At 37.3% G+C, this 14,249-nt stretch overlaps 1 protein-coding gene across 1 annotated transcript; it reads right to left on the reverse strand.

Moving 5' to 3' along the window:
* Positions 1–4,965: 4,965 nt before the first annotated feature.
* On the reverse strand, positions 4,966–14,249 carry LOC100926486 (zinc finger protein 883-like). The gene is made up of 4 exons (XM_031964042.1): positions 13,846–14,249; positions 13,160–13,229; positions 10,658–10,778; positions 4,966–7,752 (listed from the first exon to the last, which is right to left on the reverse strand). Exons 2-4 carry the CDS (start codon positions 13,190–13,192, stop codon positions 6,023–6,025), a joined length of 1,884 nt encoding a protein of 627 aa, XP_031819902.1. The 5' UTR covers positions 13,193–13,229; positions 13,846–14,249; the 3' UTR covers positions 4,966–6,022.

Below are 14,249 nucleotides of genomic sequence, written 5' to 3' on the forward strand. Positions count from 1 at the left end.
CTGAGGTACCACTTCCCACCTCTGAAATTGGCTCAGATGACAGGAAAAGAGAATAGTAAATATTGGAGGGATGTGGGAAAATTGGGTTATTAAAACATTGTTGGTGGAATTGTGAACTGATCCAACCATTCTGGAGAGTAATTTGGAATCCAGCCCAAAGGGCTATAAAATTGTGCATACCCTTTGATCCAATAGTATCTGTATCCCAAAGGGATCATAAAAGATGGAAAATGTGCAAAAATGTTTGTAGCGGCTCTTTTGTGGTAGCAAAGAACTGGAAATTGAGTGAATGCCCCTCAGTTGGGGAATGGCTGAATAAGTTATGGTATATGAATGTAATAGAATATTATTATTCTATAAGAAAGGATCAGCAGGATATTTCAGAAAGTCTGGGAAAGACTTACATGAATGGATGCTAAGTGACTAGAACCAAGAAAACATTGTACATGATTACAAGATTATGTGATGACCAACTATGATGAACTTGTCTGTTTTTAACAATAAGATGATTCAAGGCAGTTTCAATAGACTTCTGATGGAAAGAGGCATCTGCAAGCAGAGAAAACTATAGAGACTGAATGTGGATCAAAACATAGTATCTTCACCTTTTTTTTGTTTGTTTGTTTTTCTTTTTCACTTTTCTCTTTTGATCTGATTTTTCTTGGGCAGCATAACATATATGGAAATATGTTTACAAGAACTGCACATGTTGAACCTATATTGGATTACTTGCTGTCTAGGGGAGAGGAAAGAGGGAGAGGGAAGGAGAAAAATTTGGAATATAAGATTTTGTATGGGTAAATGTTATAAACTATCTTTGCATATATTTTGAAAAAGAAAAAGCTATATTAATAGTATATTAATAATACTCAGAGGAAACAAAAGAATGAGAGACAGGCCATATTGTCCATTGTTTAAAGATGAAAAGTCTTAATTAACATTGTACAATTAGAATTTATCATAAGGTGGCCCTTGTGGGACCATCATGAGACCTTATTATTCCCCATGCCATTCATGCTCCCTCAGCATCACAGTGAGGCTTCCAATCAGTCTTTCAGATGTTATTAAGAATACTATACTAGACAAAGTGGGGAGATACCACATTAAGGTAAGCATGGGCTCTGTCTTTGGATTCACAGTATACCTGAGGGATAACTGGAGGAATATTGCAATTTGTCATTTTGATTCTTCTAAGATGATGAATGTTTTTGAATTGATGGGATATTATACAATAAACATGCCTTGGAGTAGTGCAGTGTTTTTTGTGGTCTGAGGGATGGAAGGTTTTGCAGATCAAGAGGAAAGGCTTTTATTATGCTGTTCATGGCAGGCTAAATTCATGTGGGGTTTTAGCAAAGAAAAAGGGATTTAGCAACCAACAAGAGAGAAGACACCATAAGGCAGAAGACACTATTAAAGCAATGAAAGTTTCTAATGAACCCTGAGGGATACAATACAGGTAAAAACATCTGTGTAAAGTGATTGGGTTGGATCTGGGGCAGGAGGTAATAACTGGGGAATCAAGACAGGCCTCTTTCCAGAGCTTTTTTTGCTTATGAGCAAAGCATAAAAGGGAGCCAGAGATTGAGAGACAGAAGGCAGGCAGCAGCTGGGGCACAGTGACAGACTATGTTGTTGTACCAAGCACAAAGATAATGCAGGGGAAGAGTGAGTATACCAGTGTGGCTAGAGCAAAAGCCTAGAAAGAAGAGCTGATAGAGGCTGATGGGGGCCTAATGGGGAGATTATAATTTTTTCCCATGACTTCTAGGAGTTGAAGGCAGAATGGGATGGATTGTATATGGGGGAAGAAGAAACAGAAGAAATTAATGGGCCTTGAAAGATTGGAGAAGCATCAAGATTGAGGAGCTTAAACCTTTTTTGGGACAATTGTCTCAAATGGCACTAGGCTCTTGCTGAGAAAACACTTCATGTAGTTCTAGGTGCTTGGAAGAAAAATTTGGTGATCTATAATTAGATAATCTTTCACAAGATTATAACCTAAGCAATTGGAACAATGAAGGTCCCCTTGATAGAAACATGGAGATTCAGAGAAGGGCAAAGACTTGGGGTAATGATTTCCATTGTATACATGCTGCCTTCAAGCTCCCTAAGGGTCATCCAATTCAGGCTCTCCAGTGGGCAGTTGGTGATGAGGGATTGGAAGACAGGAAGGAGCCAAAAGCTTTATATTTAGCTTGAAGGTCATCTGCATTAAAAAGATCATTGAATCCATAAGATCTGATAAGACCATTGAGAGTGTTTAGAAAGAGAAGAATGGAAGTCTCCAAAATTCTTTAGGAAATTTTTCAATTAGGAAATTGGAAGTGGATGATGATCCAACCAAATAGGACCAGAAAGACAGGAAGCCTGTCAAGAGTAAATAAGCTCAGAGAACCATGGAAAGTAAGAGATTTCAAAATGAAAGAGTTGGGACTGGCTAGTGGTCTCAAAGATGGAAGACATTGTGTTTTCTGATTTATGTTCTCACAGTTTCCTCTATAGGAGACACCAAATTTTTCTTCCAAGCACCTAGAACCTGATCCCTCAGCATAGCCCTTACAAGTCATCTTGAAACCATCATAGAACATGACCCACACTCTAGAAAAACTGACCATCCTGAAAGGAGTTCTAAGAACAAAGGATTTCAGCAGTACTCTGGTAGCATTGCTTTTCATTACGTTCATTACATATTATGCTGTGTTGCTACAGCATAATCTCTTCTGGTTTTCTCTTTTCCTTATATCAGCATAGAAAATTCTTCCCAGGTTTCTCTGAAATTGTACTTTTCATCATTTCTTATGACTCCATCATCTTCCATTACATTTTCAAATCATCATTCATTAAGTCATTTCCCAATATGTGGGTAACATCTTGGTTTACAGATTTTTACAACAAAAAAGCAGGGGATATGATTTTGTGTTGTTTAAATAGATCTTTTTCCTCTTTTCTGTGATTCTTTTATTTCTAAACATGTTGTTGGGTCCTGTTTTCTAAAGCATTTGGCCACCCTCCTCTTTCAATAGGTAGATTCATCCCTATGAAAATATTGTCACCACAAAATATGATATGTGTGAAAGAATTTACACATTGATTACAATCCAAAAGTTTCTTTTCAGTGTGGATTTTCTGATGTTGAGTAAGATTAGAGTTCTGTGTGAAAGCCTTTGCACACTGATTATATTCAAAAGGTTTCTCTCTATTATGTATTCTCTGATGTTCAACTAGTCAGTATCTGTGTGAAAGTCTTTCCACTTTGATTATATTCAAAAGGTTTCTGTTCAGTGTGGATTCCCTGATGGCTAAAAAGGAGGAACTTTCCCAAAATCATTACATTTATAAAATTCTCTAGTATGGATCTTCTGAGATCTTTCAAGATCTGAGTTCCAATCATAGATCTTCCATAATAATGAAATGCAAATCTTTTCAATCCAGAGCAAAATCTAGGATGATAAGGAAGAGAGCTGTAATGGAATGAAATTGCTTTATCTTTATTGTATTCATCAGGCTCCTTTCTAATGTGAACTAGCTGATGAGTAATGACTCATCATTTGAGTTCTGATTCAAGGTCTTCCCACCTGGAGTAATTACACAAAGCATTTCTCCAGTATCACTTTTCTCATATCTAATAAGGTGACTCAAGGGGAACTTTGCAGTTTTACCAACTGTAAATTAATGTGTCTGTATTCCCCAAACCCATCCAATACATTTATTGATTTTGATCATTTTTCCTTAAGGTTTTTAAAAAATTACATATATTTCCTTCCTCATTGATTTCTCCTCTGCAAGATGAAAAAGGGGGAAAAAACTCTCATATCATATACATATTTAAGGAGACAATTCCTACAATGTTTCTGATGCTCATTTTCTTACCATCTTTCCAGATCTGAACACTTTCAAAGCATTAGTGATTTAGATTACTAATTATTTATGTACTTTTTTTTAATATAATCATTGTTAATTAGCATTTCTTCTTTGAAAATGAACTGTGCATAGCTTGGGACCAAGACTATTTTAGCTTTTCTTCATAAACTTGTATAGAACCAGTATGTTTTTTATATACTTTGTACCTGAGACCTTTATGAAGGAAATCTGCTAAAAATGTGCTTTTCAGGTAATTGCTTACCTTTAAATTTTAGATACTTTGTAGGTTTTTTATGTGATGAGAATTGTTCCACAAAAGTTTCTTGGGATCTTCTCTATCCTGCATGTGAAATGTATTCTTCTAATACCCATAAATGTATTTTCCTCAAATTTCTCTGAGGTAACCTTTCTATTTAACTCATGTATTTATCAGGAGTTAATTTTAGTCTACAATATGACCCATATCTATAGTGATTCATATTTATTTTCTGTGAAACTGCTTTGTAGTATTTCCAATATTTTGTAGTGCTTAGTCAATTAATTAATTTTCTATTCCTTATCAAATACCTGACCTCTTCATTTTCTCAAGATCTTTACTCCTAAGTAAACTGTTATAATTGCAGATTTGGTCCTGCTGGGCTTCCTTCCTGGAACATTGGAAGAGGCTGTGGGAAAGACATATATGAATGAACTTTGGATGAGAATACATATTTAGCAGAAATTTAATTGGGGAATGACTGAAGAAATGATAGTTTATAAATACCAAAAACTATTGAGAAATGATGGCAAACATTAGGATAGCAGAGAAAAATATGTTACATTTATCAGATGTTATACACAAAATGGAATTTCAAGAGATATATTTTTTGTTGGGAGGTCTAATGAAGTCTGTGCTGCAGCAGGAGGCCTTCCCTTGTTAATTAAATCTCTAAGCTTTCTCTCTCAGTGTACAGTCAAATATGAGCCCTAGGTAAATTCTTTCCCACAACTATTGCTTTTCTTTTTAAATTTTTATTTGTTTATAATTTATGAGATAAAACAAGCATTTCCATAACTTAATACAATAAAATTTATTTTACATGAAATTGCAAATCTATTCCGTAAAATTTGCTATTGTTTAAATATATGGCAAAGTTATTGTGTATTTTTTTTCTTCCCTCCAACCCTACCCTACAGATGACTATTATTAAATCCAAAAATATATACTTATTCATACATACATACGTACATATATGTAAAATCATTCTAAATATATTTCCATTTATCAATTCTTGTCTGGATGCACAAAGCATTTTCTTTCCTAGATATTTTGTAATTCACTTAGGTATTTGTAGTAGTCAAAATGATTAATTACTCAAAGTAGTTTTTTCTTTGTATTTTTTTATTGAACTAAATCCAAAATAGAAAAAGAAAGACAAAGTTCTTTATGTATTTAAGATATGAGATCTATATCTGAAAAACTGTCTATAAAATTTTCTCCCCTGTTTTCTGCTATCCCTCTGATCCTGGTTAAATTTCTTTATTTGTAGAAAATCTTTTTAATTTAATACAAGTGAAATTACCCATTTTATATCCCACACTCTTGTTTATTCACAAATTCTTCACTTATCCATAAGTCTGATAGATAATGGTCCATGTTAAAAATTTTTTTTGGTAATATTTCTCTTTAGATATCGATGACATATCTATTTTGACCTTATATTGGAGAATGGTCTAAAATACTGGCCTTTGATCAATTTTTGCCAGATAGTTTTCCAGTTTTCCCAACAACATTTTTTAACTAAATAATGAATTCTTATCTGACAAACTCAGGTCTTTACACTTGTAAGACATCAGATTACTCGAGTGATTTGGTGCTGTTACCTGGATTTCTACTCTGTTCTAATTATTTACCTTTTTGTTTCTTATCCAATACCACATAGTTTTAAGTAATTACTGCTTTATAGTAGAATTTAAGATCTGATACTGCCAAATTTCCTTCATATTATCATTTTTAATTAGTTTCTTTGATATTCTTGGCTTTTTGTTTTTTCAAATTAATTGTTATTTTTTTTTAATTCATTAAAATAAACTTTTGGTCATTTGAGAAGACATTGAATATAGAAATCAGTTAGGCAAAAATTGTCATTTTTATTATATTAGCTCTAATGTAGATTCTCTAATGAGGAGCAAGATGGCACCTCCTTGTGAAAGCCTTTCCAGACTGATTACAATCAAAATGTTGCTCTCCATTGTGGATTCTCTGATGTAGAGCTAAACTAGAGCTCTTTGTGAAAGTTTTTCCACATTGATTACATTTATAAGGTTTCTCTTCAGTATGGATTATTTGATGTTTAACAAGATGACACCTCTGTGTGAAAGTCTTTCCACACTGATTGCATTCAAAAGGTTTTTCTCCAGTGTGAATTCTCTGATGTTGAGCAAGATTGGAGCTTCTTGTGAAAACCTTTCCACATTGATTACAACCAAAAGGCTTCTCTCCAGTGTGAATTCTCTTATGTGCAGCAAGACTTGACCTCATTGTGAAAGCTTTTCCACATTTATTACAAGCAAAAGGTTTCTCTCCAGTGTGGATTCTCAGATGTTCAGTAAGATAGGAGTTTCTTGTGAAAACCTTTCCACAGTGATTGCAATCAAAAGGTTTCTCTCCAGTGTGGATTCTCTGATGTTCAGCAAGATTGGAGCTATATCTGAAAGCCTTTCCACATTGATTACAACCAAAAGGTTTTTCTCCAGTGTGGATTCTCTGATGTGCAGCAAAACTTGATCTCTTTGTGAAAGTCTTTTCACATTGATAACATTCAAAAGGTTTCTCTCCAGTGTGGATTCTCTGATGTTCAGTAAGACTGGCCCTGTGTGTGAAAGCCTTTCCACATTGCTTACAATCAAAACATTTCTCTCCACTGTGGATTCTCTGATGTTGAGCAAGATTGGAGTTCTTTGTGAAAACTTTTCCACCTTGATTACAGTCAACAGGTATCTCTCCAGTGTGGATTCTCTGATGTTCAGTAAGACTGGCCCTATATGTGAAAGCCTTTCCACATGCATTACAAGCAAAAGGTTTCTCTCCAGTGTGGATTCGCCGATGTCTAGTTAGATTGGAGCTCTTTGTAAAAGCCTTTCCACATTGATTACATTCAAAAAGTTTCTTCCCAGTGTGGATTCTCTGGTGGCCAAAAAGGAGTGATCTATAAGAGAAATCCTTTCCACATTCATGACATTTATAACATCCTCCAGTATCAATCTTCTGATGTATATCAAGATCTGAATTTTGATCGGTGGCCTTCTCATACTCATGAAATGCATACTTCTTCATTCTAGGGTCAAATCTATGATGGTAAGGAAGAAATGAATGATTCATTGAGGTTGCTTCATATTCATTATATTTATCAACTTGCTTTCTAATGTGAATTTCCTGATGAGTAATGAGCTTAGAGTTCTTATTCAAGGCCTTCCAAACTTGCTTACCGACACAAAACATTTCTTCAGTATCACTTTTCTGATCTGTAATGAGTTCTGAATTACACTTCAAAGCCATTTCACATTGATTATCTGGATAAATATGCATTTCAGGAGGCTTCTCTAGGGACTGAAAATCCTTTATCAGTTTAGTAAAACATTTCCTATAGTCACAATCCAGAAGACAGTTATTTCCTGAGGTCATTTGGTTGCATTGATACAGGAATGAAAGCTGTCTGAATCTCTTTCCAACTTCATCAAATTCATAATTACTCTTTGGATTTTTATCTTCTCTGACTTGAAAGTCATGGATTTCACTCAAAGTGAAGTTACAGAGAGCATCACTCAAGAATCTTTGCAGGTCAGTTTCTTCCATCAAAATCCCCAGTTTTCTAATCATCTCATTTACTTCAAACCTGGTCTCTAAAACTGAAGAAAATAAACAGTCAAACACAAATATACAAAAAGATATACACATTGAAATAAAAGGAACAGCAATGGCTACACAAGATTTATGTGGCTCATAATCTCATCATCAACCTAAATTCAATAAAACTTCATGGATATATTCTTAGAGCAAAAATTGGCATTTAATCAGTTAGGTCATTGTGAAGAGAAGAGACAGACAGAATATGAAAGTGACTAATGTGATGTACAGCAGAGAGTGCCGGTCCTATCATATACTCATTCACTCTAAGCTAAACATTGACATTCAACAAAAACAGTCAAAAGACAATTTAACTACCAGGCTTACTGTTAACAATTTCTGCCATACTTCTTTCCAGTTTTCCCAACAATTTTTATCAGATGAATCCTTATCCTAAAACTTTAAGTCTTTACATTTGTCAAATGAAAGATTACTTTATTTATTTGCTGCTGTGAATTGTATGTCTACTTTTATTTTTGTGCATTGGTCTACTTTATTATTTCTTAGCCATTACCAGATAGTTTTGATAATTAGACAATTTAAAGATCTGGTTCTACTAAATCTCTTTCCTTTGCATAATTTCCCTTAGTTTCTTTCATATTTTTGACCTTTTGCTCTTCCAAGTAAATGATTTTTTTTTTCCTAATTCAGTAAAACAAGTTTTTGGTAATTTGATTGGGACAATCAAATTGGGAAGACAAATTAAGTAAAATTGTCATTCTTATTATATTGGCTCTGCCTATGCATGAGCAATTATTATCTCTCCATTTACTTAAATCTGATTTTATTTATATAAAAGGTTTTTTATGTTTATATTGATGTAGTTCCTGGGCTTGTTTTAGCAGATATATTCATGGACATTTTATACTATCTAGAGTTATTTAAAACGGGTCTCTCTTATTATCTCTTCTTTTAGAGTTTTATTCCTGATATATAGAGATGTTCTGTTTAGTTACATGGGTTTACTTTATATCTGGATACTTTGCTAAAATTATTAATTGCTTTAACTATTTTTTAATCGAGTCTTTGGGATTTTCAATGTATATCTTCATGTCATCAATTAAAAGAGACTTTTAATACCTCATTCCCTATTCTGATAACATCTATTTCTTTTTCTATTCTTATTGCTATTCCAGGACTTTCTGGAGTGGGTTTGCCATTTCCAGGACTAAGAGTTTCAAGATGGAGTTGAATTCTTGAAGATGAGTCTTCCTAACTTCCTAACTCTCCTAACCCAATTTTATTTTTTAGAATCAATCCATCATCTTCAACTCAGTTCAAGTTCTTCTTTCAAACTACCCAAGTAAAGATTTTAAAAAGTACTCACAATGTTTTCACATCTAAAAAATAAATAGCTTGATCTTAGTGAGTCCCTCATAACTCTTGGGCAATCCAACAATTCTTATATTCTCTCTCCTCAATCTATTCTCCATATCATTTCCCCTTAATCATATGCTTCAGATCTTGTCTACTTTTTCAGGCTTTGGGCTTATAGTATTTTTTGGCCAAATCCTTTCCCCCTCTTCTAATAGTATTTTATTTTTCCCAAAACATGTAAAGAGTTTTCAATGTTCATTTTTGTAAGACTTTGTGTTCCAAATTTTACTCTCTCCCTCCCTTACTGACCCTTTTCCCAAGACAGCAAACTATCTGATATAGGTTAAACATGTGCAACCCTTTTAAATATATTTTCATATTTGTCATATTATTCAAGAAAAATCATACCAAAAGGGAAAAAAAAGAACCACAAGAAAAACAAAGAAACAAACAAAAAGTGAAAATATTGTTCCGATTCATATTCAGTCTCCATAGTTCTCTCTGGATATGATTGGCATTTTCCATCCCAAGTCTATTGGAATTGCCTTGAACCACTGCATTGTTGAGAAGAGCCAAATCTAAAACATTCAATCACCACATAATCTTCTTGTTACTATGTACAAGGTTCTTTTGGTTTGCTCACTTCACTCAGCATCAGTTCATGTATGTCTTTCCAGGCTTTTCTAAAATCATTCCTGCTCATCAGTTTTTTTTAAATACAACAACAATATTCCATTATTTTCATATTTCATACCTTATTCAGTTATTTCCCAATAGATGGGCATCCACTCAATTTCCAGGTCCTTGACACTTCAAAAAGGGCTGCTGCAAACATTTTTCACATGTGGGTCCTTTCCCCTCTATTATGATCTCTTTGGCTTACTTGATGCAATTATATGCAGAGTTTTACAGCCCTTTGGGCATAGTTCCAAATTGCTCTCCAGAATGGTTGAATCATTTAATAATTCCACCAACAATACAGTAATGTCCCAGTTTTCCTACATCCTTTCCAACATTTATCATTATCTTTTCCTGTCATCTTAGCCAATCTAACAGATGTGAGATGGTACCTCAGAATTGTTTTAATTTGCATTTCTCTAATAAATAGTGCTAGTTCTTTTTTAAGAAGTTATTTTCTTAAGTTTTTGCATCTATTCTTATTCATTGAATATCTTTTCATGATTTTCTTGAATTCTTTGGATTTTTTTGGAATTCTTTTTGTTCCTAATTTTTCCTTGGTTTCCCCTTTAGTTTTCTGAAAGGCTTTATAAATTCTCCCAAGAACTCTTTTTGGGCTTATGACCAATGAACATTTCTCTTTGAAGTAGATGGGGCTTTTTAAACTCTATGTTCTACCTCTGACAATAAACTCAGATCATTACTCTCTCCAGCTATTTGACTGATGGTAAATTATTCAACTTCAGCAGGTTACAAGCCTTTTCAGGCCAGATAGAGAATTGCACACAGATGATGTGCACTCCATATAGCTCCTAAAGCTGACATCCACTAGAGTACAGATCTATTCTCTGCCACTTGTGCTAATTTTGGCCTGATTATGAAGACCAAGAAAAGACAAGAAGTGGTCCTTACCCAGGGACAGCAGATTCTTGACATTCTCCAACATGACTTCCTTGTACAGCTTCTTCTGAGAAGGATTCAGGAGCCCCCACTCCTCCTCAGTGAAGTCGACCACCACATCCTTGAAGGTCACCTAAATGATCAAAAGTCATATGATTTAGAGCTGCAAGACTCCAGAATGGATCTAATACAATCTTATCAACACTGAGGAGGAAACTGAAGCAGAGATGGGATTTACCTAAAACTCATATAACCTTATGAGTGTCAGAGTCAACACTTGAAACCAGGCATTAGGAGCCCAAAGGAATATTGAGAAAGACCCTTTCCATTTGAAGTGAAAATCATGTTGTAAGTCTAAAAGCTTGTAAAAACGTCATACCACGCAATGCGTCTCCTAGTTAAATTAGGGAAAAGAGCTGTTCTTTATCAGTGAAGTTTGAGAATGTGTAGAGGAGAAGGAGAAGATGATGTGAAATTCCTCCCCATCAGAAGTCTCATAAATGACATGATAAGAAAATTCTATGAAGATTTTGGGAGAAGTTGACTCAAGTACTTTGTATTCTGGGTGGGTGGGTGGGAACTGAAAACTGACCATTGAGGAAAGAACTACAACAAAAAAAGGAATGATTTGGTAAATTCCCTAAAATTGTCTTAACTAGATGAAAGTAAGACAAGAATCCTAGAGAGATATTATTCCAAGTACAGCCACAGTTGAGGGATTACGAGACTGCTTCCAGCCAAGTGAAGGAGCATTCTCTATTCTTACACTCAAGGGCTGAGATGACACCAGGTAGGATGGGTCACAATTAAAAACCATTTGCTGTCTTCACTTAATCATTCATTTTAATGCATTTATTCATTTTAATAGTTAATCATAGTAAAAGAAGAGTAACTCTGTGAGGAAAGGAGGGTTTCCTTTCTTCATTAAAAATGTAATATTTTATCAGTTGGGGTTGGAGATTGAGCTACTGCATAAGAAAGACACGGGCAGTTTATTTCTGAAAAAGAAATTGTTTCAACATCATGCAAGAACTTTAGAACATTGGGGATCAGGAATCAAGAGAATGAGTCAAGGGGCAGACTCGTGGCTCTCATAAAAAAGAATGCTCACATTTGCAAATCCTTTGATATGCTGGAAGATGTCATCTATTTTTCCAGCTTGCTACCCCTAGAACCCCTGCTTGACAAATATACTTGGCAACTGATATTCTTCCATTTCATTTTCTTCCAGTCTCCATCAGAACGATAGGATGTGATTTTTCAAAACTTCTTTTTTGGGGAGCAATTCTTTCTTGCAGAGAAAAATCTCTTCACTTTTTGATTTTCTTTAAAAGATCTCATCTTCTATTTGTAATACAGATTTCTCTTTTGCTTTCCATTCTCTCTTGTTATTGAATTTGTGAGCAAAGAGATATTCTCTTATTTTCTACGTTTCAAGTTCTGTAATATCGGTTGTATGAAGGGAAGGGTTCCATTTTGAATAAAGCCTGGGTTGAATAGAGACTTAATTGGCTCAAACAAGTACATGTCATAGATGATCTACTAGGTGGAATTGGAGAATTTTCCCAAACCACTATATTCATTTCATTCTTTAAGCAATGACTCAAGGCTGTTAAGATTTGTAATATGGCCTTGTCCCAAGATACCCATCTGCTAAAGGCCAAAGAACGTCCTAGGGAAAAAAAAAACAATTTATAGTCACCTTTGTTCATTTCCTAAGAGAAAGCTGTGGGTGATCAAAGTCAGGGTTATCTCCCTTGAAAAGAATGGAAGAATGCTGGCTTCTTAGGGGCAGGAACTGGGTATTTGGAGGGAAGATGATGGCCTGAGATTTGAAAAGAATCTTTTGTTCTTTACCCTCCAGCTTTCCATTGTGGAAGCTCCCCCCAGTGCATTCACATTCTTGGACCACATTTCCTCTTGTGACTTGGGATGGGGGAAGGGGGAGACACCAGTCTCTCTCCCTGTGGAGCAAACATCCTGGAATCATGCTTTGGTCTCTGGGGAAAGTTCCCGCCTAAGCCAGAGGGTCTAGGTGAGCTCGTGGAGAACTGCTCACCTTTGCTCTCCCTGCTGGCCCAGTTTGGTTCCTCACGGAGTGTCTCCTTTCTCATGAGAAAGCATGAGATTCCTTTTTGCCTTTCCTAAGACAAGTCTCGGACTGATTAATTGGAAGTAGTGTGTGTGTGTGTGTGTGTGTGTGTGTGGGGGGGGGTGATAGCTTAAGGAGGGCAGGGACTATGATTTGTTAAACCTTTCTTGTATCCAGAGTAAATTAGCCCAGTGCTTGGGACAGAGGAGCCATATTGGAAATGCTTATGGACTGAGACCTGGCAAAGGAGAGGGATTCAGAGAGAGGGGGGAACATGTGTGTGGCCTGAAGGAGCACAAAATGGGTCCAGAAAGACAATTCCTGTGAGGAACCCCCTCCCTCTGATAGGAGGAAGCTTCCTGGGCTCTCTTGGATGCTCCCTGGGCTGGGGCTGCTCGGCTCTGGGGAGGGACTGCACTCACCTGGGACGAGAGTCTCTGGCTGCCAGGGGCCATGTCTCTGGTTCCGGGCTTTGATCATCTGCAAGCTGACCTGGGGAGGGAGAAGGATCTCAGAGGGAGAAACATGAACTGTACCTTCCCTCCCTAGGCTGGATGCCGACTGGTCCAGAATTAGAGAGAGCTCTTAGAGCAGGTACAATGACCCTGCCCTCAGGGGAGGGGCTGCACCCCAGGAGGACATCAGGGAGCATCAGGCCTGGAAGTGACCTGCGTCTGAGCAGGAAGACCCTCTCCCCCTAATTCTTTCCCTTTGGTCTCATGGCCCTGGCCCAGCCTCCTAGAGACCAGGAGGGGCTTTGGGATCCCAGATGGGAAGAGACCGAGCAGGGCCTCAGTGACCCCAGTCCCAGAGCTCTCCCTCCATCTGCTACTAAGGATGAGATGTTCCAGGTGACTTGTGAAGATTGAGAGACTGTGACCCAATGGAAAAATGGGGATCGGCGGCCCGGGACATTTGGGATGTGACAGGGGCCTGAGCGTGAGGTCGTCCTCTGCGGGAGTGAGTAGTCCCCAGGACAGGCTCGGGAGGGAGCGCTTCCCTGGCAGAGCTGCCGCACTCTCCAAGAGGTCCGATGGGAAGGTTGAGTCTCAAGGGAAAGGGGCAGCCTGCACAAGCGGGGCCGGGAGAGGTCCTGGCTCAGACCTACCTGGGACCTGCACGTGCAGAGGAGCTTTTCAGAAGGCAGAGAGATCTCGGCTCTAAGAAAAGGAAGAGAGATCTCGGCCTCAAAGGGCAAAGGCAGAGAGATCTCTGGGGGAAGAAGACAGAGTTCTCAGTTCTGGGGAAAGAGGCAGAGAGGTTTCAGCTCAGAGGAGGAGAGAGATCTCGGCTGCGGGGGAAGCCGGCAAGAGAGATCTCAGCTCCGAAGGAAGGAGGCAGAGAGAGATCTCAGCTCTGCAGGAAGGAGGCAGAGAAAGCTCAGCTCTGCAGGAAGGAGGCAGAGAGATCTCAGCTCCCGGGAAGAAAGAGACCTTTCCCTGGAAAGCGAGGAAGGCGGAGCAAAGCCAGCACCGAGCCCCAGCTTCGGCCAGCCTCCTCCGGGCGGGGCCT

This window comes from Sarcophilus harrisii, chromosome 3 (assembly GCF_902635505.1).
Source record: "Sarcophilus harrisii chromosome 3, mSarHar1.11, whole genome shotgun sequence".
Classification (NCBI taxonomy): Eukaryota; Metazoa; Chordata; class Mammalia; order Dasyuromorphia; family Dasyuridae; genus Sarcophilus; species Sarcophilus harrisii.

Coding starts and splice junctions, on each gene's coding strand:
- LOC100926486 (XM_031964042.1), bottom strand. CDS start 13,192: ATGGCCCCTGGCAGCCAGAGACTCTCGTCCCAG. Junction 10,779..13,159: donor GCCAGAGACTCTCGTCCCAG/GTGAGTGCAGTC, acceptor TTGATCATTTAG/GTGACCTTCAAGGATGTGGT. Junction 7,753..10,657: donor CAAGAATCTGCTGTCCCTGG/GTAAGGACCACT, acceptor TATTTTCTTCAG/TTTTAGAGACCAGGTTTGAA.